The 23,454-nt window shown below is 35.7% G+C and overlaps 1 protein-coding gene across 2 annotated transcripts; it reads left to right on the top strand.

Annotated features, from left to right (window-relative positions):
* The first annotated feature begins 16,285 nt into the window (after positions 1–16,285).
* Positions 16,286–22,193, top strand: LOC107800231 (cytokinin riboside 5'-monophosphate phosphoribohydrolase LOG1). Of its 2 annotated transcripts, XM_016623382.2 has the most exons (7): positions 16,286–16,625; positions 17,277–17,374; positions 17,513–17,543; positions 18,053–18,152; positions 19,742–19,812; positions 20,618–20,761; positions 21,891–22,193. In XM_016623382.2, exons 1-7 carry the CDS (start codon positions 16,485–16,487, stop codon positions 21,984–21,986), a joined length of 681 nt encoding a protein of 226 aa, XP_016478868.1. In that variant the 5' UTR covers positions 16,286–16,484; the 3' UTR covers positions 21,987–22,193. The 2 variants fall into 2 exon arrangements, with proteins under 2 accessions (XP_016478868.1, XP_016478869.1); XM_016623383.2 differs by lacking the exons at positions 17,277–17,374; positions 17,513–17,543.
* The last annotated feature ends 1,261 nt before the right edge of the window (positions 22,194–23,454 follow it).

Raw genomic sequence — 23,454 nt, 5'->3', positions numbered from 1 at the left:
CAAAATCTGCACAAGAAGTGCAAAGTGTAGTATGAGTATAACCGACTCCATGTACTCGTAAGTATCGAACCTAACCTTGATGAAGTAGTGACGAGACTATAACAAGACAACTACCTAATAAACCTGTGCATATAACAGTATATATACAAATAACAACTAGAAAAGTAATACCGGGAGGGGGACATGCTGAGGGGAAGACAAGATAAAGAATCACAGCAACAATGATAATTGTAATAGCCAATATGCATTGAACCAATGAAAACAATTAAATACGGTAAAGAAAAGTGCACGGCATCACCCTTCGTGCATTAACACTCACAATATGGCACGACATCACCTTTCGTGCATTAACACTCACATTATGGTGCGGCATCACCCTTCATGCATTAACACTCTCCCTTACCATAAAGTAATGATCAAATAACAATGGGGGGGGGGGGGGAACAAGAACAAGCCTTACTTCAACATTTAGTTCCACAATACCAACCTCAACTTTGAAATCAATACTCAATTATCACCAAAGTCCGTAAAACATGATAAGAACGATCAATTTAACAATACTAGTCTAAACATAGATAACATGATCAAAGGAAGAAATAATTATAAGAAACCAAGTTCCACCCGCATGCTTTAACCCGACAACAACGCATAAGTACTTGTCACCTCACATATACGTTGTACCCAACATCTAAACATATAGAAAATAGACAAAGAATCCTATTCCCTCAAGTCTAGGTTAACCACGACACTTACCTCGCTCTAATGGTCAAACTCAAAGCTCAACCATGACTTTTCCTTTCAAACAAGCCTCCGAACCAATAGAATATAGCAAATTACCAACCAAATGAATCAAATTAAGCCTTAGCAACTACCCATGATTGCAAAGAATTCAGTTTAGGTCATTATTGAAAAAGTCAACATCCGAGCCCGCTTGGTCCAAACCCGAAATTCGGACCAAAACCCGATAACCCATTCACCCCCGAGCCCAGTTATGTAATTTATTTTGGAATTCGACCTCAATTTGAGGTCTAAATCCCCAATTTATAAAAATTCTTAATTCTACCCAAAACCCCCAATTTCTACCATAAAAATACAAGATTTTTGGTTGAAATCTAAGAAAATGTAGTGAAAGATTGAAAGAAACTAGTTTAGAATGACTTACCAATAATTTGGGGAAGAAAGTTTCTTTGGAAAATTGCCTCAAGGGTTCTTGAGTTTGAAAATTTGAAGAGTGAACCAAAAATCCCGTCTAAGTCAAGTTTTGATCAGTTGCAGGTGTCGCATTTGCGACCTGGGGTTCGCAAATGCGAAGAATCCACCGCATATGCAATGATCATCACACCCCTGCTTTCTTTGCAAATGCGAAAAATAGTTCGCAAATGTGAACTCTGATCCATCCGCAAATGCAACCCATTGATCGCATTTGCGATCACTAATTGGGTCCAACCCTACACTACTACAGAGTGGCAAGAGCGTTCGATGCAGCTTTTACCCGATAAGGTCGGGATCGAATCCACAGGGAGCTAGATATATTTGGAGTTGGATTCCTATCTAATCTAGCAATGTGTAGTGCTTTTAATTGTACTTCTAATCATTCTTGTTTGTTTGTTACTTCTAATTTTATACTAATGATGGAAGAAGTTAAGCCAAATGGATATTTTTGTAGGTTTTTCTAAATGTGTAAAGAGGCACTAGGGAAGTGACTTTCTCCTAGATGAGTATCTAACGGGATCTCAAACTTAGGGCAATAATGTTATAGTTGGAATCGTAATATAGCCAATGCACGAAACTACTCACTCTATACCTCTCGGTAGTTTGAGTGACTTTGGCCTAATTGACTTTCTCAAGTCCAATTGGGTGTTCTTTTTGTGCAAGCAATATTGGTTCAAGTCGGGTATTACTATCTCTAGGTTTAACCCTTTAATTGGGGCTATCAATCTCTTGAATACACCCCCAATTCCTTGTTGGCATGAAATTTCTAGACTTAGTCTCTCTTTATCAAGAAGAGCCTAAGTCAAAAAGGCACAAATTAGTGTTTGCAACCACTAATTCAACATAGAAAGCATAAATCAGGCCAAATATCCATCGCCCATAAACATATAAGCCCTAAACAAGAGAACCATTAAATACCCACACTAGGGTTGAGCCACAACCCTAGCTAATGGGTTTAGCTACACATAATTGAAGAAGAAATCATAGATTGAGATGAAGAATAATCCATAAATTGTAATTACAAGATAAAAGACTAAGATTAGTTGCTAAGTAAGCTACAAAATTACTCAAAATAGACAAAAACGTCACTTCACGTGCCTAGCTAACATAAGATGACCTACAAATCTGAAAAGAAAGTATTTATGCACATGTAAATTTTTTGGACAAAAATGCCCCTTACGGAGGTACCATTGACGACGGAAAATGCACCGTTGCAGTGGTGAGGCTACCGCGGCCGCATGAAATGCATCGCGAACTGCAGTCTTCAATATTTAGCTCAACTACAGGTTCTCTGAACTCCTTCTCCGCGGACCGCGGTAAATCGACCGCTGTCGCGGTGGAGGCACCACTGCCGCATAAAATCATCGCGAACCAGGGTAGCTTGAATTCCAAAAATGACAACTCTCTGAATCCCGGACCGCGATAAAAGAACTGCGGTCGCGGTGGGTCTTCTGCGTCTGCGGTGGATTTTTCGCTGTAGCGCTGCTTTGACTTGATTTTGAACTTGTGCAGGTTTCACTCTTTTTTTGAGCTGGTTATGATATCCTTGTCCCTTTTTGACCAAACACTGCAAACAAGCACAACAAGTTAGCTTTTAGGGAATACTTGTACACATTTTAGTCCAAACTCAAGAAATAAGGAGCATAACTAGACTAGAATCCCTAGTTATCAATCACTACTTACCTAGCACCTACTTTGCAAATGCGAAGTTTTGTTCGCAAATGCGAACTCTGGACTCCCCAGCTACTTTTCAAAAATGCGATGAGTAGATCACAAATGCGAACTCATCAGTGGCTGCAAATGGGAAGATTGACCTTGCAATTGCGAGGCCTGAGGCCTGCAACAAAATCTGGAACATACCAGCAGTGTTCTAAGTCCAATTTTCACTCCGTAACCTATCCGAAATCGCCCGAGCCCTCGGGGCTCTAAACCAAAAGTGAACAGAAGACTAAAAATATCATACGAACTTGCTCACGCGATCAAATCGCTAAAATAACACCTAGAACTATAAATTGAAAACCAAATCAAATGAAATTTTCAAGAAAACTTTGAAACTTTTATTTTTACAACCGGACGTCCGAATCACGTCAAACCAACTCCGTTTCTTATGAAATTTCATAGACAAGTCATAAATATGGTATTGGACCTATACCGGGTTTCAGAACCAAAATACGGACATGATATCCAAAAAGTCAAATATTTCAATTTCATTAAGCCTTTAACATTCAAATTTCTACAGAATGCGATAACTCGGGCTAAGGACTTCCAAATTCGATTCCTGGCATACGCCCAAATCACGATACAGACCCACCAGTACTGTCAAAACACGAATCTGAGTCTGTTTACTCAAAACATTGATCGAAGTCAACTCAAATGGAATTTTTAGGCAGAATTCTTATCTTTATCAGTGTTTTAACATAAACGCTTTCTGGAAACATGCTCGGACTATGCACGTAAATCGATGAGGAATAAAATGAGGTGTTTAAAGCTTAAAAGCGCATAATTGGGTTCTAAACCTAGGATGACCTATCAGGTCATCACATTCTCCATCTCTAAAACAACCATTCGTCCTCGAACGGACATAGAAAAGTACCTGGACTGGTAAAAAGGTGTGGATATCTACTCCGCATGTCCGCCTCGGACTCCCAGGTAGCTGCCTCAACGGGCTGACCTCTCCACTACACTCTAACTTAAGGATAACTCTTCGATTCAACTGATGAACCTGCCGGGCTAGAATAGCCACCTGCTTATCCTCATAGGTCAAATCCTTGTCCAACTGGACAGTGTTGAAATCTAACACATGGGATGAATCGTCGTGATACTTATGGAGCATGGACACATGGAACACCAGATGAAGTACCGATAAACCAGATGGCAACGTGAGCCTGTAGGGCGTCTCTCCCACTCTCTCAAGAATCTCAAAAGGCCCCGATATACCTAGGGCTCAACTTGCGCTTCTTTCCGAGCCTCATTATACCCGAAGCAAAACACTCTCTCTAACCATGAATGCAACATCACAAACCCTACGATCGAATAACTTTTCTGTCTGGACTGAGCTATACGAAGTCGATCCTGAATAATCTTGACCTTATCCAAGGCTTCACGTACAAGATCTGTACCCAATAATAGAGCCTCCTCTGGCTCGAACCATATAACTGGCAATCGACATCGCCTGCCATATAATGCCTCATAGGGAGCCATCTAAATGCTCGACTGGTAACTTTTGTTGTAGGCAAATTCGGCAAGCAGTAAGAACTAATCCTACGAACCTCCAAAGTCTATAACGCAAGCGCGGAGCATATCCTCCAATATCTGAATAGTGCGCTCGGACTGTCCGTCCGTCTGAGGATAAAATGTTATGCTCAGCTCGTTGGGCACACTGTGAAGATGGACGATCTCGTGGATATAAATCTCTGCCAGCCGCTCCGAAGAATAAGTAACTGCCATAGGAATGAAATGCATTGACTTGGTCAGCATGTCTACAATGACCCAAACTGCATAGAACTTCCTCTGAGTCTGTGGGAGTCCAACAACGAAATCTATAGTGATACGCTCCCACTTCCACTCAGGAAACTCTAACTTCTGAAGCAAACCACCAGGTCGCTGATGCTCACATTTTACCTACTGACAATTTAGACACCGAGCCACATATACAACTATATCTTTATTCATTCTCATCTACCAATAATGCTTCCACAAGTCCTGATACATCTTGGCTACGCCCAGATGAATAGAATACCGGGAAAATGGGGCCTCCTCAAGAATCAACTCACGAAGTCCATCCACATTAGGCACACAAACACGACCCTACATCCTCAAAACACCATCATCTCCAACAGTAACCTGCTTGGCACCACCTATCGCACTGTGTCCCTAAGGATAAGCAAATAAGGGTCATCATACTGCCGATCTTTGATGAGCTCAAACAAATAAGACCGAGTGACTATACAATCTAGAACACGGCTGAGCTCAGAAACATCCAACCTCACGATCTGGTTGGCCAAGGCCTGAACATCTAATGCAAGAGGCATCTCAGTGACTGGAATATATGCAAGGCTGCCCATACTCACTGACTTTATACTCAAAACATCAACCACCACATTGGCCTTCCCGAGATGATAAAAGATGGTGATATCATAGTCTTTCAATAGCTCCAACCACCTCATATGTATCAAATTAAGTTCCTTATGCTTGAACAAATATTGGAAGCTCCGATGATCTGTGAATACCTCGCACGACACGCCGTAAAGATAGTGCCTCCAAATCTTTAGCGCATGAACAATGGAAACCAGCTCTAGGTCGTGAAAAGGGTAATTCTTCTCATGAGACTTCAGCTGCCGCGAAGCATATGCAATTACCTTTCCACCCTATATCAATATCGCACCAAGTCCAATATGAGGTGCATCACAATATACCGTATAAGATCCTGAACCTATGGGCAACACCACACCGGCGCCGTATTCAAAGCAGTCTTGAGCTTCTGAAATCTCGCCTCACACTCGTCTGACCATCTGAACGAGATTGCTATAGATGAGAACCCCTCCACAAACCGACAGTAACCCGCCAAACACAAGAAGCTCCAGATCTCTGTGGCTGAAGTGGGTCTAGGCCAGTTCTGAACTGCCTCAATCTTCTTAGGGTCTACCTAAATGCCTTCTGTTGATACAACGTGCCCCAGGAAAGCGATTGAATCCAACCAAAACTCGCACTTCGAAAACTTAGCATATAACTGACTGTCTCTCAGAGTCTGAAGTACGATCTGAAGATGTTGCTCGTGTTCCTCTCTACTGTAGGAGTAGATCAAGATATCATCAATAAACACAGTCACGAAAAAATCCAAATAAGGCTTGAACACCCAGTTCATCAAATCCATAAATGTCACTGAGCATTTGTTAGCCCAAATGATATTACCAGAAACTCATAATGCCCATATCGAGTCCGAAAAGCTATCTTAGGGACATCGGATGCCCTAATCCTCAACTGATGGTAGCTGGACCTTAAGTCGATCTCTGAAAACACCTTGGCACCCTAAAGTTGATCAAATAAATCATCAATCCTCGACAATGGACACTTGTTCTTGATGGTGACTTTGTTCAACTGCTAATAGTCTGTGCACATCCTTATCGATCCATCTTTCTTCTTCACAAACAACACGAGCGCACCCCAGAGTGAGACACTAGGTCTAATGAAGCCATTTTCAAACAAATCTTGCAATTGCTCCTTCAATTCTTTCAACTCTGGCAGGGCCATAAGGTATGGCAGAATAGAAATATGCTAGGTGCCTAGAGCCAAATCAATGCAGAAATCAATATCCCTGTCAGGTGGCGTCCCTGGCAAGTTTGCAGGAAATACCTCTGGAAACACTCGGACAACTGGTACAGAATCCATGGAAGAAACCTCAGCACTAGAATCGCGACCATAAGCCAAATAAACTAGACACCCCTTCTCGACCATACACCGAGCCTTTCTATAAGAGATAATCTTGCTGGTAGAATGACCAGGAGTCCCTCTCTACTCTAATAGAGGCAACCCCGACAAGGCTAAGGTCATCGTCTTAGCGTGACAATCAAATATAGCGTGATAAGGTGACAGTCAATCAATATCCAAGATAACAACAAAGTATACCATATCGAGAAGTAGAAGATCTACACTAGTCTCAAGACTCATAATGGTAACCACACACAAACTATAAATATAATATATGACAATAGCATCTCTCACAGGTGTGGACACATACACAGGAGAACTCAAAGAATCATGAGGCACAACCAAATATGAAGCAAAATAGGATGACACATAGGAATAAGTAGAACCCGGATCAAATAGAACTGAAGCATCTCTACTGCAAATTGAAACAGTACCTGTGATAATGGCATCAGAAGACTCAGCCTCAAGCTTGGTTGGAAAAGCACAGCATTGGGGTTGGGCCCCACCACTCTAAACTACATCTCTAGGATGGGCCCTAGCTAGCTAACCTCCACATCTAATGGCCTGACCAGCACCTCTGGTTGCCTGACCCCTACCTCTAGCTAGCTGAGTGGGCGGTGAAGCACCTCCTTCAAGGACCATGGCATGAGAACCCTGATGTTGAGAACTACTCGATGCACGAAGGCAAAATCTAACAATGTGCCTCGGATCACCACAAGTATAACAGGATCTCGGCTGCTGTGACTATTGAACCTGAAACTGACCCTGTCGACCCGAGTAACCACCCCGAAAACTCTAAAGCGGAGGTGTACTAATAGGAGCTAGTGGTGCACTATAGACTAGCTGGTCGGAATAATGCATATAAGGGCCACGACCACCTAAGGCACCGTGGGATGCTTGGAGTGCTGAATGAAACAACCTGGGAAGATGGCCTCTACCAAAAGTACCCCGTCCTCCAGATGAGGCTCCACTAAATCCACCGGAGTGATGGGGCCTCTTGTCAGACCCCTAGCCACTCCCCTGTGCTAGAACCATCTCGACTCGCCCCGTAACATTGGCAACCGTCTGAAAAGAAATCTCACTTCTAGTCTCCTTGGCTATCAGCAACCTAATAGGTTGTGCAAGCTCCTCAATAAACCTCACATCCCTCTCTTTCTCGGTAGGAAGTAGAAGAATAACATGACAGGCCAGATCTACAAAATGGGTCTCATACTGAATGACGGTCATACTGCTTTGCTGGAGATGCTCGAACTGCCTGTGATGATCCTCTCTCAGTGTGACAGGAAGGAACTTCTCAAGAAATATCTGAGAGAACTAGTCCCAAGTAAAAGCAGGCGACCCAGCTGGTCTGGTCAATACAAAATCATTTCACCATCTTTTGGCAGAACTCGTCATTTTAAACACAACAAAATCGACATCATTGGTCTCCACTATCCCCATGTTCCCCAACACCTCATGGCAGTAGTCAATATAATCCTATGGGTCCTCAGAAGGTGCACCACTGTAGTGAAGTGGAAAGAGCTTGGTGAACTTGTCCAGCCTCAATAAGCTCTTAGAAGACATAACTAATCCACCACCGGCCTATGCCGTAACAATCGGTTGTACCACCCTAACTGGCTGAACTGCTGGAGTCTGATACTGGGGAGCCATCTACTCTGGGTGTGAGTATCATAAGTCTGTGCTCCTCCTCCAGCCTGAGAGACGGCTGGTGCCATAGGAAATGTGCCAGTCTAGGCCACACTCTCCATAGAGCCCACCAAACGGACCAAAACGCCCTGAAGCAATGGGGTGGCGATGAACCCTCCTCCGCCCAGTACTTGAGCTAGTCCTGCTGGAACAGTATGGGCTGGAACCTCCTCGTCAAACTCTACCTGAGGCTCCACTACTGGTGCTGCTGCTCGAGCTCTAGGCTGAGCCTTACCCCTGCATCGGCCTCTGGAATTGCCTTGGCCTCGACCTCTTCCCCTCGTAGGAGCTGCCACTTGGGGCTCTGGCTGCTGCTCAGCTGAGGATGCAGTAAGTGTTCTCACCATCTGTGAGAGAACAAGAGTAGAAAAGTTCAATTAGCAACGAGAGAACTAAAATCGCACGACAGAGTATAATAGAAGTGAAGTTTGTTCCTAAACTTCATAGCCCCTGGAATATAAGTATAGATGTCTCCGTACCGATCCTCCATACTCTGCTAAGCCTGCTCGTGAATTGTGAGACCTAGGAAACCTAGTGCTCTGACACCAACTTGTTACGACCCGAAATTTCCACAATCGGGACCGTGATGACACCTAACATTTCACTTGCTAGACAAGCCAACATTAGAGGATTCTTAATGCCATCTTTAGACAATTTCAATAACAAGAACAATTAAGCTAAACAAAAACTAACTGATTCGCGGAATAACATAAAACCCATAATATCTTATACATTTAGGATCTGGAGTCACAACTCACGAGCTACTATGATTTACTACAAACTGAGTCTAAAAGGAAATACATTGTTCTGAAAGAAAAGAAACAGTAAATAATAAGACTATGAAGAGACTCCAGGGTCTGCGGATGCCAGTAGATCTACCTTGAGTCTCCTAACAAGCATGTCCAGCTGCTAACCTCACAATCAGCTAGGGCTGGTACCAAAATCTACACAAGAAGTGCAGAGTGTGGTATGAGTATAACCGAACCCATGTACTCGTAAGTGTCGAGCCTAACCTCGACGAAGTAGTGACGAGGCTATGACAAGATACCTACATAATAAACCTGTACAGATAACAATATATATACAAATAATAGCAAATAACAGCTAGACAAGTAATATCGGGAGGGAGACATGCGGAGGGGGATACAAGATAAAACATCACAACAGCAATGATAACTGTAACAACCAATATGTGAATTAATGAAAACAATTAAACACGGTAAAGAAAAGTGCACGGCATCACCCTTCGTGCTTTTACTCTCAACCTCACCATATAAATCAATAGAAACGACACGACATCACTCTTCGTGGTGCATTAACCCTCATAACATGGCACGGTATCACTCTTCGTGCATTAACACTCACAATATGGCACAACATCACCCTTCGTGTATTAACACTCACAATATGACACGACATCATCCTTCGTGCATTAACACTCTCTCTTACCATAAAATAATGAACAAATAACAATAGGGAGATGAAAATAACAGGAACATGCCTTACTTCAACATTTGGTTCCACAATACCAACCTCAACTTTGAAATCAATACTCAATTATCACCAAAGTCCGTTAAACATGATAAGAATGATCAATTTAACAATACTAGTCTAAACATGGATAACATGATCAAAGGAAGCAATAATTACAAGAAACCAAGTCCCACCCGCATGCTTTAACCCGACACCAACGCATAAGTACTTGTCACCTCACATATACGTTGTACCCAATATCTAAACATATAGCAAATAGACAAACAAGTCCTATTCCCTCAAGTCTAGGTTAACCACGACACTTACCTCGCTCCAACGGCCAAACTTAAAGCTCAACCATATCTTTTCCTTTCAAACAAGCCCCCGAATCAATAGAATCTAGAAATTACCAAACAAACGATTTAAATTAAGCCTTAGGAACTATCTACGATTGCAAAGAATTCAATTTAAGTCATTATTGAAAAAGTCAATAAAAGTCAACACGCCGGCTCACTTGGTCCAAACCCAAAATTCGGACCAAAACCTGATTATACATGCACCCCGAGCCTAGTTATGTAATTTGTTTTGGAATCCGACCTCAATTTGAGTTCTAATCCTCAATTTACAAAAATCCCTAATTTTACCCAAAACCCCCAATTTCCACCATGAAAACACAAGATTTTTGGTTGAAATCTAAGGAAATATAGTGAAAGATTGAAACAAACTAATTTAGAATCACTTACCAATGATTTGGGGAAGAAAAATTCTTTGGAAAATCGCCTCTAGGGTTCTTGAGTTTGCAAATTTGAAGAATGAACCAAAAATCCCGTCTTAGTCAAGTTTTGATCAGTTGTAGGTGTCGCATTTGCGACCTGGGGTTCGCAAATACGAAGAATCCATCGCATATGCGAAGATCATCACACCCCTGCTTTCTTCGCAAATGCGAAGAATAGTACGCAAATACACACTCTGATTCATCCGCAAATGTAACCCATTGATCGCATTTGCGATTACTGCTTACCCAGCCCCCACTTCGCAAATGCGAAGTTTTGTTCACAAATGCGAACTCTGGCCTCCCCAGCTACTCTTCACAATGTGATGAGTAGATCGCAAATGTGAACCCATCAGTGGCCACAAATGCGAAGATTGACCTCAGAGGCCTACAACAAAATCTGAATCACACCAGCAATGTTCTAAGTCTAATTTTCACTCTGTAGCCTATCCGAAACTCACCCGAGCCCTCGGGGCTCTAAACCAAAAGTGCAAACAAGTGTAAAAATATCATACGAACTTACTTGCGCGATCAAATCGCCAAAATAACACCTAGAACTACGAACTGAACACCAAATCAAATGAAATTTTCAAGAAAACTTTGAAACTTCTATTTTTACAACCGGACGTCCGAATCACGTCAAACCAACTCCATTTCTCACCAAATTTCACAAACAAGTCATAAATATGGTATTGGACATATACTGGATTCCTGAACCAAAATACGGACCCGATATGCAAAAAGTCAAACATTGGTCAAACATTTCAATTTCATTAAGCCTTTAACTTTAAATTTTTTACAAAATGCGATAACTCTGGCTAGGGACTTCCGAATTCGATTTCGGGCATACGCCCAAGTCCCAAATCAGGATGTGGACCCATCGGGACCGTCAAAACACCAATCCGGGTCGGTTTACTCAAAACGTTGACCGAAATCAACTCAAATAGAAATTTTAGGCAAAATTCTTATCTTTATCAATTTTTTTAACATAAACGCTTTCTGGCAACACGCCCGGACTGCATACGCAATTTCGAGAAGGGATAAAATAATGTGTTTAAATCTTAAAATCGCAGAATTGAGTTCTAAAATCTAGGATGACCTATCGGGTCATCACAAAATTACATATCCCTTAAACCACATATAAATTCAATTGTTACTCATTTTAAGGGTAAACAGTTAATAAGAAAGTCTAAATAGATACTCTCTCAGATCCACTTTAATTAAATTTTTGGCCTTTTTTGGTGATCCACAGTATATGATTTTTATATCAAGAACGAATTAATTTCTTTTTTCAAAGTTGTCCTTAGAGTAAAAAATCTCGAAGTATCTATTATAGTTTCAGACTTTCAATGAACAATAAAGATAGAGTAAAGATTAATATAGTTGTGAGACAACCAAAAAAAAAATTAATTAAAGTTCATCGAGGGAGTAACGGTAATCAAGAAATAATTAGGATTGGAACTTGTAATTCTGTGGTTGCACTTAGCCGAATCCGTGCTAATTGACGGCAAACTTCTCCTGGACCCCCACAGCATGTGTATTCTAACACTATCCTTTTCCTGTCAATTCCCATTTTGAAAAATTAATTTAAATTAAATTAGTCATTCACTTAACCGGTCAAATTAAAAACAGTTGACCAATATATAATATATATAATTCTTGTATAATATGTGTTATACACATATTATTCGTTTACTATTCTTTCGTACTTTCTTCTTTTTACCTGTGATGGTCGGATTTTTCCTCCTCATCCCTTTTTAATCCAAAAGATTAAACAACAAAAGTCCCACTTTCTGAGTTTCGGGATGTGTTCTTTTCTTAACCACATCTTCATCTCTTAAATCAAACAGCTATGAGCCTATAACAATTTCAATAAAGCATAGGAGTATAATATAATGAAGCTGCCGATTTTTGAGTTCAGTTTATCATTAGTTAATCTTTCCATAGCCACATCAACACCCCTTCAACCAAACAGCTTGCTTTATAATGATTATAATAAACCATATATATACAAAAATATATTGAAGGTTCCACATTTTGAGTTGTCGATCGGGCGATGTGTTCTTTTTCTTAAGTCACACATTTTAAAGTAAAGCATTTAATAATATGACTATTATAGACAATGGCGTATTCAATATTTATAGCAAGGAGATTAAAAAAAATATTTTTTTTGTCTCAAATTATTTGTCGTGGTTTCTAAAAATAATTGTCTCAATTATTTATTATTTTATAAGCTCAAGAAAAATTTAATTATTTTTTCTCATTTTACCTTTAGTAGTAATTGTTCTTGAAGATGGAAATGACATATAAATAAAAATAAATATTCAATGAAGATAAATTATATTTTAAGACATAAAAAATAATAAAATAGTCAAAAATCCCTTCTAATTAATACTTCTTAAGGGCCGTGTAAAAGAGATATATGACGGATAATTTGAGACGGAGGGAGTAACAAATGAACTGCTAGTAATTGAGCTTGAACACATGAATTCATACAAATACTAAACCTCCTTTAATTACCATCAGCTCTAGAGAGTTGAATCATGGGGATTCAATTACATGTATATATTTAAGGGATCTTTACATAAATAGTCGGTCATATTTATTGCTTACATTTTCTAGCCATATATAGAAATTGTACATTAATTATATATAATTACATATATAATGCATAAATTATGCATATATTATATCTTTACCGACTATTTTTAGTTTAAGCGATTGGGTGCTTTGCTACTTCATGGTGTTAATATAGTGAGACGTTTAAGAGAAAGATAAATGGTATATAGTTTATACAAGAATTCTTATGATTAAGATTATTAAAATGTTCTTAAAAGTCAAATAATGCGGAATGGAGGTATAGTAGTATTTAAGATCAAAACTTAATTACGTGATAAAGAAAGAGAAGAAAAGGAAAGGAGAAAGAAAATAAACACGAAAAGGTGTTGTTTATAATTCTACCACTATCATTTCTTGCACCTTTCTTTCGCTTTAGATTGAAAACAACATTTTTCAATGCTAAGTTGGACGGACTTCGTTGTGGAGAAAAAAACTAGTAGATGAATTCAAACATATAGGGTGTATTTCGTATGGAGATTTTCCAATTTTGTTATGTTTGGTTGATTTAAATATTTTGGAAAATATTTTTTTCATGTACTCATTTTCATTTTCCCCATGAACTTAATTTCCTTCAATTGGAGGAAAATATTTTTCCTATCAAAAAAAGGAAAATATTTTTTTAAACTCTTTTTCAACTTTCTCCACCCTATTTCTCATCCCCACCAACTTTCTTTTCATGCTGTAAAGAGAGTTTTTTTTTTTTTGTATTTCAACAATGAGTATATTTTTTCATGATGTAAAAAAAGTACTTTCTTTCATTTCAACAAAATGAGTATTTTCTTTTCATGATGTTGAAAAAGTAATTTTTTTCATTTCAACAAACTAACTACTTTCTTTTCCTGAAATAGAAAAAGTATTTTTTCCCAAAATAACGAGTACCTTTTTTCATGATGTAGACAAATATTTTCTTTCATTTAAATAAAACGAGTAACAAAGCGAGTACTTGTTTTATGATGTAGAAAAAGTATTTTCTTTTGTTTCAACAAAATGAATATTTTCTTTTCATGATGCAGAAAAATATTTTCTTCTATTTCAACAAAATGAGTACTTTCTTTTCATGATGCAGAAAAAACATTCTTTCGTTTCAACAAACTAAATAGTTTTTTTTCCTACGTAGAAAAAATATTTTTTTTCATTTTAACAAACTGAATATTTTTTTCATGATGTAGGAAAATTTATTTTGTTTTCATTTCAACAAACTAAGTATTTTCTTTTCCTGTTCATAGAAAAAATAATTTTTCCAACAAAATGAGTATTTTCTTTTGATGATGTAGAAAAATATTTTTTTTTTATTTCAACAAAAATGAGTACTTTCTTTTCATGATGTAAAAAAAGTATTTTCTTTCATCTCAACAAACTAAGTATTTTCTTTTCCCAATGAAGAAAAAATATTTTCGTTCATTTTAACAAAACAAATATTTTCTTTTCATGAAGTAGAAACAAAAATTCTTTCATTTCAACAAAAAGAATACTTTATTTTCATGATGTAGAAAATGTATTTTCTTTCATTTCAATAACTGCATATTTCCTTTTTATTATGTAGAAAAAGTATTTTCTTTGATTCAACAAAATGAGTAATTTCTTTTAATATTGTAGAAAATGATACTTTCTTCTTTTTTAAAAAAAATAAAGTATTTTTTTTATAGTTATCAAGCTCAAATTTTAACTTTGTTCCTATATAAAAAAGTAAAGTTGCACATTAGTTTCTTTGGGTTTGTGTGAATTTTGAAAAGAATAATTAAATTCTTGAAGAAAATAGACTCCTAGAGGGGTGGGGGGAGAGGGGAGGAAGGAGTATAAAAAATATGAGAATTTTGGGGAAGGCGAGTTAAGGAGAGTAGTACCAGGGGAGGCTCTAAAGGCTAGGCCAGTGAGGTCATTGCCTTAGGCCCCCAAAATTTGAAGGCACCAAATTTTCTTAATCTCTTGTTATTATGACTACTATATACTACAAAATTTATATAAATAATTATTATAAAGAAAAGTATCATAGTATATCTTTTTGTTATTTGATTGAGATTATTTTATATCAATAGGTTCATAAATTATGATAATTTTCTCACTCATTAATTAGTATATTTGCTTCACTTTTCAATTTTAATTTTATTCTTTTGTATAGAAATTAAGATATATATCGACAACATAATGAATTTCTTTACAATCTTTTTTGAAACTGCAGGAACACAAAAGTATTCATGCACCGGTTTTCTTTTAGTGTAACTCAACATATTATATTAGGTTATTTACAATTAATTTTAGATATTCACCAATAAGTGCTACTAATTAATAGAATAAACTACAATTATCATTTAAATTATTTAGAATGAGAAATATTTTTGACATTGTTAATGCTCAAAATTTAAGTTATTACGTCATATACGTTTATTTCTTTTTCTTGATTGTGATGATAGCCAAATCAAAATTTTCACTTTGAGTTTTGGATCTCAACATCCGATAATCCACCACTTTATTCTTTGTGCTCTTCTTCCTAGTTTTTTTTTTTTTTGAAATTCGCTATTTTTTGTCTTAAATGATTAATTTATTATCTAGAAAGCAAATTTTATTGTTAAATGTAAAAATTTTATAAAATAAATTCAAGGGCCTCTCATTATGGTTTCACCTTAAGCCACAAGACCAATTGAGCCGCCCCTAAGTAGTATAAGAAATTATTTTCCTAAAAATATTTTATATTCTCTAACCAAATACTAAAAAAAAAATTTCAAAAATTTTATTTTACTCACCAATCAAATAAGGAAAAATAAATGATAAAACACCTCATTTTGCATGAAAATATTTTTCATGGAAACTATTTTCCTTCGTACCAAACACACCCATAGTGTATAAGTATTCCACTCGAAATATAATTGTAAAATCATACTAGCTTCAGAAGCACTATTTCTAATAAATCTTTATTTTTCCTTTTGTTTTTCTTTAGTCTTTTGAAGATTCTAAAGAAAAAACAAATGTGAACTACTTTATGAGGAAAATGGCCAAGTGTACAAGAAGGATTTTTTTTTCCGAAGTGGAATATTCATTTTATTGGTTATAAAAAGGGACCAATAAGAGCTATTCGAATCTTCCTATCTCAAATTCCCTTTTAGCTATTCCCCTCTCTCTCTCTCTCAACTCATTTTTAAAAAAAAAAAAAAAAAAAAGGAAACTTGTTGACTAGCTCCAAACTCCCTGTTGTCTCTGACGCAAAACCAGAATGAGTTAGATAATCAAGTCCAAATAATTAAGAGTTAATTAGTAGAAGCTTGACAAGCTAAGAGTAGTGAAGGAGGTGTTTCATGTAATGGGAAATAACAGTAATCCTCAACTTGTTCTTCCTATGTTAAAGCCCTCAAGATTCAAGCGCATATGTGTTTTCTGTGGCAGCAGCCCTGGCAATAAACCTACTTACCAACTTGCTGCTATCCAACTTGGAAACCAATTGGTAATATCACTTCCCACTCAATCCTTTTTTCTTTTTGTTACGTGATGATGTAAAATATTCTTTACACCGGCTATCTATCTGTAGAATATTTTTGTAATGGAACAATAGAGATGTGCTTTGTTATTTGTGTAGTAAGCATGGAAGAAACTAGATTTCCAAGCTGCGTACCTACTGTACATGTTGTTTTATGTGCTGTACCATTGAGTATGAAGAGATTCGAGGTGATACAAGAAAACATAATCCAACACAAAAGGAGGCAGATCCAAATTTTTCCCATACATGATCATTGAACAAACTAACTGTATTTCAAGTTAAATATTTTTATACTTTTTAGTAGCAAAAATTATTGAATTCATGTGGACCCATAACCTTTGTCCTAGATTCGCCATTGCCAAGAAATATGTTTTAGATCAAGATTTGGGATCACAAATAGAGCCATTCCATTTTTTTTTCTTTGTCTTTTCTTTTTATTGGATAAAGTACGGTGGATATATTATATAGGTACGGTGTTACATATGACAATTAGTGGTTATAAGTAAGATTAGCGTGCTGTTTTTTTTTCTAAATGAGGTTCGTTGACTAGAATTACGTACATACTAATACAAGTAATCTTTTTTGGTAAATTTTATTTTTCCTGAAATAAAATGACAGGTTGAAAGGAACATTGACTTGGTGTATGGAGGTGGCAGTGTTGGCTTGATGGGTTTGATTTCTAAAACTGTTTTTAATGGTGGCCGCCACGTGTTAGGGTACCAAATTTCTGCTATTCAAAGACTCTTTTCCATATTTTTTTTATTTTTAATTTTCCATAGTCTTTATTGTATATTATACATTTATTTAGGCAAGTGTTTTCAGTGCTCATATTGCTGTTTTTTTCCTCTTGGCAGTGTGATTCCTAAAAGTCTCATGCCCAGAGAGGTATCTGATTTTGTAAATTGTAATTATGATCAGAGAATTCTTATTTAAAATATACCTTTCTCTCTCTCTATATATATCTTATTTATCAATCATTTCCTCTATTCTCTCTCACTAGCTCAGTACACTAAAATATAGTCCCTCAATTCCAATTTATGTGAACCTGTTTGACTGAGCGCGGAGTTTAAGAAAAAAATGAAGACTTTTGGAATTTGTGACCCTAAACAAGTCCAAATGGGGCCCAGAGTATTTATGTGGTTATAAAAGCTTCTCATTAAGGGTAAAGTTGCAACTTTAAGCTAAATTGTTACCAAATTTAGAAAGGGTTTATTCTTTTTGGAACGGACCAAAAAGGAAATAGGTTCACATAAACTGGAACAGAGGGAGTATATTTTTTACTCGTATACTTTAGCAAATGAAAAGAATAGATTATTTTCTTTCATTATTATCTTTATTATTAACTACTCATACTTGACTTTTTTAATTGTGTTTAACACCATCATTTTCTACAGATTACTGGAGAAAAAATTGGAGAAGTGAGGACTGTTTCTGGTATGCACCAAAGAAAGGCTGAAATGGCTAGGCAAGCTGATGCATTCATAGCTTTGCCAGGTAACGCTATTAAAAAAAAGTATAGTATAAAAAACTATACATTTAAATTATTTATAAGATAATCACAAATAATTTTTACAATAAGCATTATTTTTAGCCTGATGACAATTGAAACTGACATAATATATCCAGATTAAACTATACTGATAATGTAAATAATTTTTACATTATTGTACATATAATCTGATATTGTATTGTACATATACTTAAATCCGCACTAAAATGCTCCACTTTGCTTCCACTTTATACTTTATGGATCTGGATTAGAAAATAATTACAAATGATCGGATCTTTTACTACTAGCATATTTGGCCAAGCTACAAAAATTAGTTTATTCTGAGAAGTGTTTTTTTTTCAAAAGTACTTTTGGTGAGAAGCAGTTTGTGTTTGGCTAATTAGTTTGAAAAACACTTATGAGCAGCAATTAGTGTTTGGCCAAGCTTTAAAAAACTACTAAGTGTATTTTTCTTAAAAATGTTTCTCAAAAAAGTGCTTTTGGAGAGAAACTACTTTTTCTGCTTCTCCAAAACTGCTTCTGCTTCTCGTCAAAAGCACTTTTTTCCTTCCAAAAGTCTGGCCAAACACCTCAATTTTTGGCCAAAAATGCTTTTGGCAAAAACAAAAGCACTTTTGGCCAAAAAAAAAAAGCTTGGTCAAACAGGCTATACTACTCCTTCCGTCTCATATTATCAGTCGTGGTTACCAAAAATAATTATCTTAAATTGTTTATTATTTTAGAAGTTCAAGACAAAATTGATTATTTTTTTCTTCTTTACCCTTAGTAATAATTATCCTTGAAGGCTACAAATACCTCAATTATGGATAACGTTGTTCAAATACCAATGAAAAAGATTAAATATTACTCCCTCTAGTCCACAATAAGTAATTTTTTGGCTATTTTCACACAGATTAAGAAATTCATCTTTTAACATTAATTAGCAATGAAATTGACCATATTAATATTTATTATCTCTTCACATAAACACTTTTAACACATACTTCAATACTATTTACTCCAAGGGTAATTTAGAAAAAAAATAATTAATTCATTTTTAAAATCTGGAAAAATCAGATATTTTGGACCACAAAAAAAGGCCAAAAAATCACTTATTATAGAACGAAAGGAGTAAGACATAAATAAGGATAAAGTAGTCAAAATCTGATCCTAATTAATTTTTGTTAAAAGCGTGTAGAAAAGAATCCTGACACATTATTTGAGACCGCAAGGAGTAGTTGCTTCGTAGCAATCAATTTCTTAAGTGGACAACCCCGATGTTGACAACTGTGGGGCTACTCAAAAACTGCCTTGTCTATTACAGTGATTAATTAACTTCTTCAAGTTATATGTTTGCTAATTGGGGAACGATTGAAAATTTTATTTTGTGTTTCATACAATTGATACTACTTGTATGAGACAATTTTTTTTGTCTTACAGTTTTGTTGACTCAGAAGTGTAAGATTGGGGTCCACAAATTTGTGAGAGAAAAAGGAGACACATACAACTAGTGTCAGTTACATGAGACACAAAATAAAACTTCTCGGGAACAACTAATTAATGCTAATCTCCTTATTTCTTGTTGTGGTTGCAGGTGGCTATGGAACATTGGAGGAACTCTTAGAGGTCATCACTTGGGCACAGTTGGGCATTCATGATAAGCCAGTACTATCTTAATCATACACTTATCCTTTTCTTTTTCTTCAATTGATAATAATGTGACATTAAAACCCTGCAACTCATATAATTTATAGTCGTATTAATATTTATGACTTGTGTTAGATCATAAAGTCTTTCTTTCTTTTTAATACTGTTCTAGTCGAACTTGATTTTTATTATGCCACAATAAAAGTTGAAGCTAGCTGCTCCTAAAAGGAGTATTAATCTGAGCAAAATTCAAATTTAGAATTTAGAGTCAAACTACTAAAAGGAGTATTAATCTAAATCGAGTGTAATTAATATTATTACACGTAACTCTTTTTTGCTGTGATACATGTTCAATTAGATTCTAGGGGTGGCAATATGACCCCAAACTCATTTGACTCGTCTAATTTGTTCAAGGTTGGATAGGTTATTACTCGCTCATTTGTTGAACTCAACTCATTTAAAATTGGGTTGGTTTTTAGCTCGAATTGATCCATGAGTAATTTGCCTAAAATATCTTTAAAATAATTCTTTTATTATTTGATGTTATATATCACCTTAACAAAAGAAAAAAGTCTTATTTGATAATTAAACAATTTATATGAAAATAACACATATTAATTACATCTTGATAAGGGTTGTGCGAATTGGTCTACGACTCACATTAACTCATCTTGATCCAATTCATCTCAGTAACTTTTGAGCGAGTCAATAACAAACTCATTTATTGACTCAACCCATTTTAACCGTCCAAATTCAGTTCAATCTTCCCATTTAATATCATAACTATGCGCTAATGGGAAGTTATTGGTCGTACTACGTGCAGATAGGTCTGCTAAATGTGGAAGGCTACTACAACTCACTATTGTGTTTCATAGACAAAGCAGTGGAAGAAGGTTTCATCACGCCCTCTGCCCATCACATTATTGTTTCTGCCCCCACTGCTCACGAACTCATGTCCAAACTTGAGGTACTTTGCCTTCTTTATCATCATAACGCTTTCTACCGCGAATTCAGAATTTTAGCTTTATAAATTTTATATATGCGAATTTTAGTATTAAATTTATTGAATATTTTAAGTTATAATTTAATATTTATTACTTGTTATAAATTTAATAAATTTTTATACATAAATTTATATTTGCATTAAATACATGAAAAATACTAAATTTAGATGAACTCCCTGTTTGAAAGCTCCACCAGCCCCCTCATCAATAATTACACACGCTGGGACACACGCCCCACTTTTCATTAACACATTAGCAAGATAGAGTTGAGAGTTGGACATGTGTCGAAGTCGGAACCCAAGAATCTGTCACATCACATGTATATATGTTTGACTCAGTGGAACAATGATTGTGATTTGTGAATAAGCAAACGCAAGTGATCATTCAAAAATAACCACAGTTTAAAAAATAATCGAAATTTAATCATTTTTCATGAAAAAATATATTTGAACAAAAATGTTATTTAAAATCTGGAAAAATACTCCAATATAATACACTGGAAATCCAGTATAATATGCTGGAACTCCAATATAATATACTGGAGTTCCAGTATAATATATCGGTCCAATATAATATACTGGAGATTGGACTCCAATCTCCAGTATATTATACTGGAACTTGTCGCGTGTTAGACTTCCAGCATAATATACTGGAAGTTCATACACAAGTGCACCGATCTCCAGTATATTATGCTGGAACTTTCCGTGTTGCAGCAAAGTAGTGTCTATTTTTTAATGACTTTGCAAACGCTGGCTATTTTTGAATGACCAATCCGAAAACTGACTAGCCCGTGCTATTTTTACCTTATTTCTTGACCCTTTTATTTTTTGACATGAAGGCGAATGTTTCATGTGAATTTTCAAAATACATTTTATTTTATAAATAAATATATATAAGGAAGAACTGCACGTATTGATTTATGATTATATTAATCTTGTATATTTGTAACCGAGTTCACGTAACATACTCCTGACAAAAATTTCAAATATTCTGGCTACTTATAAGCTTGGGAATTAGTAAGTTAAAAAAAATTAAAATTTTGTGTACAGTATTGCTTTGTTAATTAACATGTTGGATGCATTAATTATGTAGGATTATGTTCCAAAGCATAATGGAGTTGCACCAAAACTGAGTTGGGAGATGGAGCAGCAACTTGGCTACACAGCAATACCAGAAATTGGTCGTTGACACTTAATTTATCACTTTATTTTAAAATTGAATTTGCCCATTAGGGCTAACCAAAACATGATTAAAGTGCAGTAAGTTGATTGTTTAGAAATAATATTTGTGTCTGTGTCTGAAGGTCTTCCAATTAAATTCCATTAAGCATCTAAAACTGATGTAATTTGTATAATGTGTATAAAGTGTGCTCCTTATAAGTAGTAAACTTTTGGATTAATCACTTTTGTTATCTCCTTATTAGCCTTTCAAATAATTTATTCTCCAGTTATCATTATGAATGTTTTCCTAATAACTGTATATGGTCAAAAGATACATGCCGAGGCTAAAAGCACAGCAAAATGGATAGAAAGGGAAAGAAAATGTAAGAGGAAACATATTTCATCGTAAAATGATGCACAACAATATGTATCTTGATCAGCTAGAATTGAAGATAGATTATCAATTAAAGAAGTTTATTTGGTTAATTAATTAAAGAAGTTAATTAGTGCAGGATGTGGATAAGATTTATATATTAATAAGGTGTAAGGTGCGAGCTTTGACCAGAAGAAACACATTTCCCTTGTGATTCATAAGCAACTAGCAATGGTGTTAAGTCGTGAATCACGACCCAAAAACTTTATTTGAGTACTAATACAAATTAATTAATATAAAGTTACCGTTTCATTTTATAAAGTTATTCTATTTTCAATCAATTTAAAAAAGAGTCACATCAATCTTTCTATGTTTGGAAACTCTTTATTTTTCGATGCTGTTGATTTCATGCTCTTACAAATGTTATGATATCTTTAATACCATAAGTTCTCACAATACTTTAATTTTACTATGCACCAATGTATTTTTTTTTTTTTTATGTATTGTTCCCGGTCAAATAAAGTTATATAAAACAAGGTGATGGGAGTATTTAATACGAAGCATGGAGAGATTGTTTAATAGTGGAAACTACTCGTGGAAAAGTTTAAATTTGAAAATTTGTATTTATGTGAAAGGATTCACACAAACAATGTGATAAAACAAATAGAAGTCTTGGATTCATGTCTGAATGACTGAATCATTATCACACACACGTTTAATTCATGATTGAAAAAAGAAATTGAACTCCATCACATGGTATCAAAACCTTTATATTTGATACCATATTATATTGCCCATTGTTTCAATTAAAAGTTTAAGCCTGAGAAACTTAGAGGGCGTTTAGCATTTTTCGGCTTATCTACACGTTTGGTAAATTTAAAAGTGCTTGTAAATCAAATACTTATAATTCAAAAATAAGCCAAAAGTCATAAGCTCGTCACCCCCAACTTATGAATTTTTAGCTTATAATTACTTTAAGTTTAACCAAAAATTTTACTATTTTATTCTTAAAATAATCTTTTAATTTTTGGAACAAAATTCTTACATCGTTACTCACTGCCTCAAGTATTATTTTAACCTAACCCCTCCCCCTTCAAGTTTGTAATTCTCATTGACTATTTAA

This window comes from Nicotiana tabacum, chromosome 1 (genome assembly GCF_000715075.1).
Source record: "Nicotiana tabacum cultivar K326 chromosome 1, ASM71507v2, whole genome shotgun sequence".
NCBI lineage: Eukaryota > Viridiplantae > Streptophyta > Magnoliopsida > Solanales > Solanaceae > Nicotiana > Nicotiana tabacum.
The sequence above is the reverse complement of the archived record's forward strand: the minus strand, read 5'-3'. Positions and strand labels throughout refer to the sequence as shown.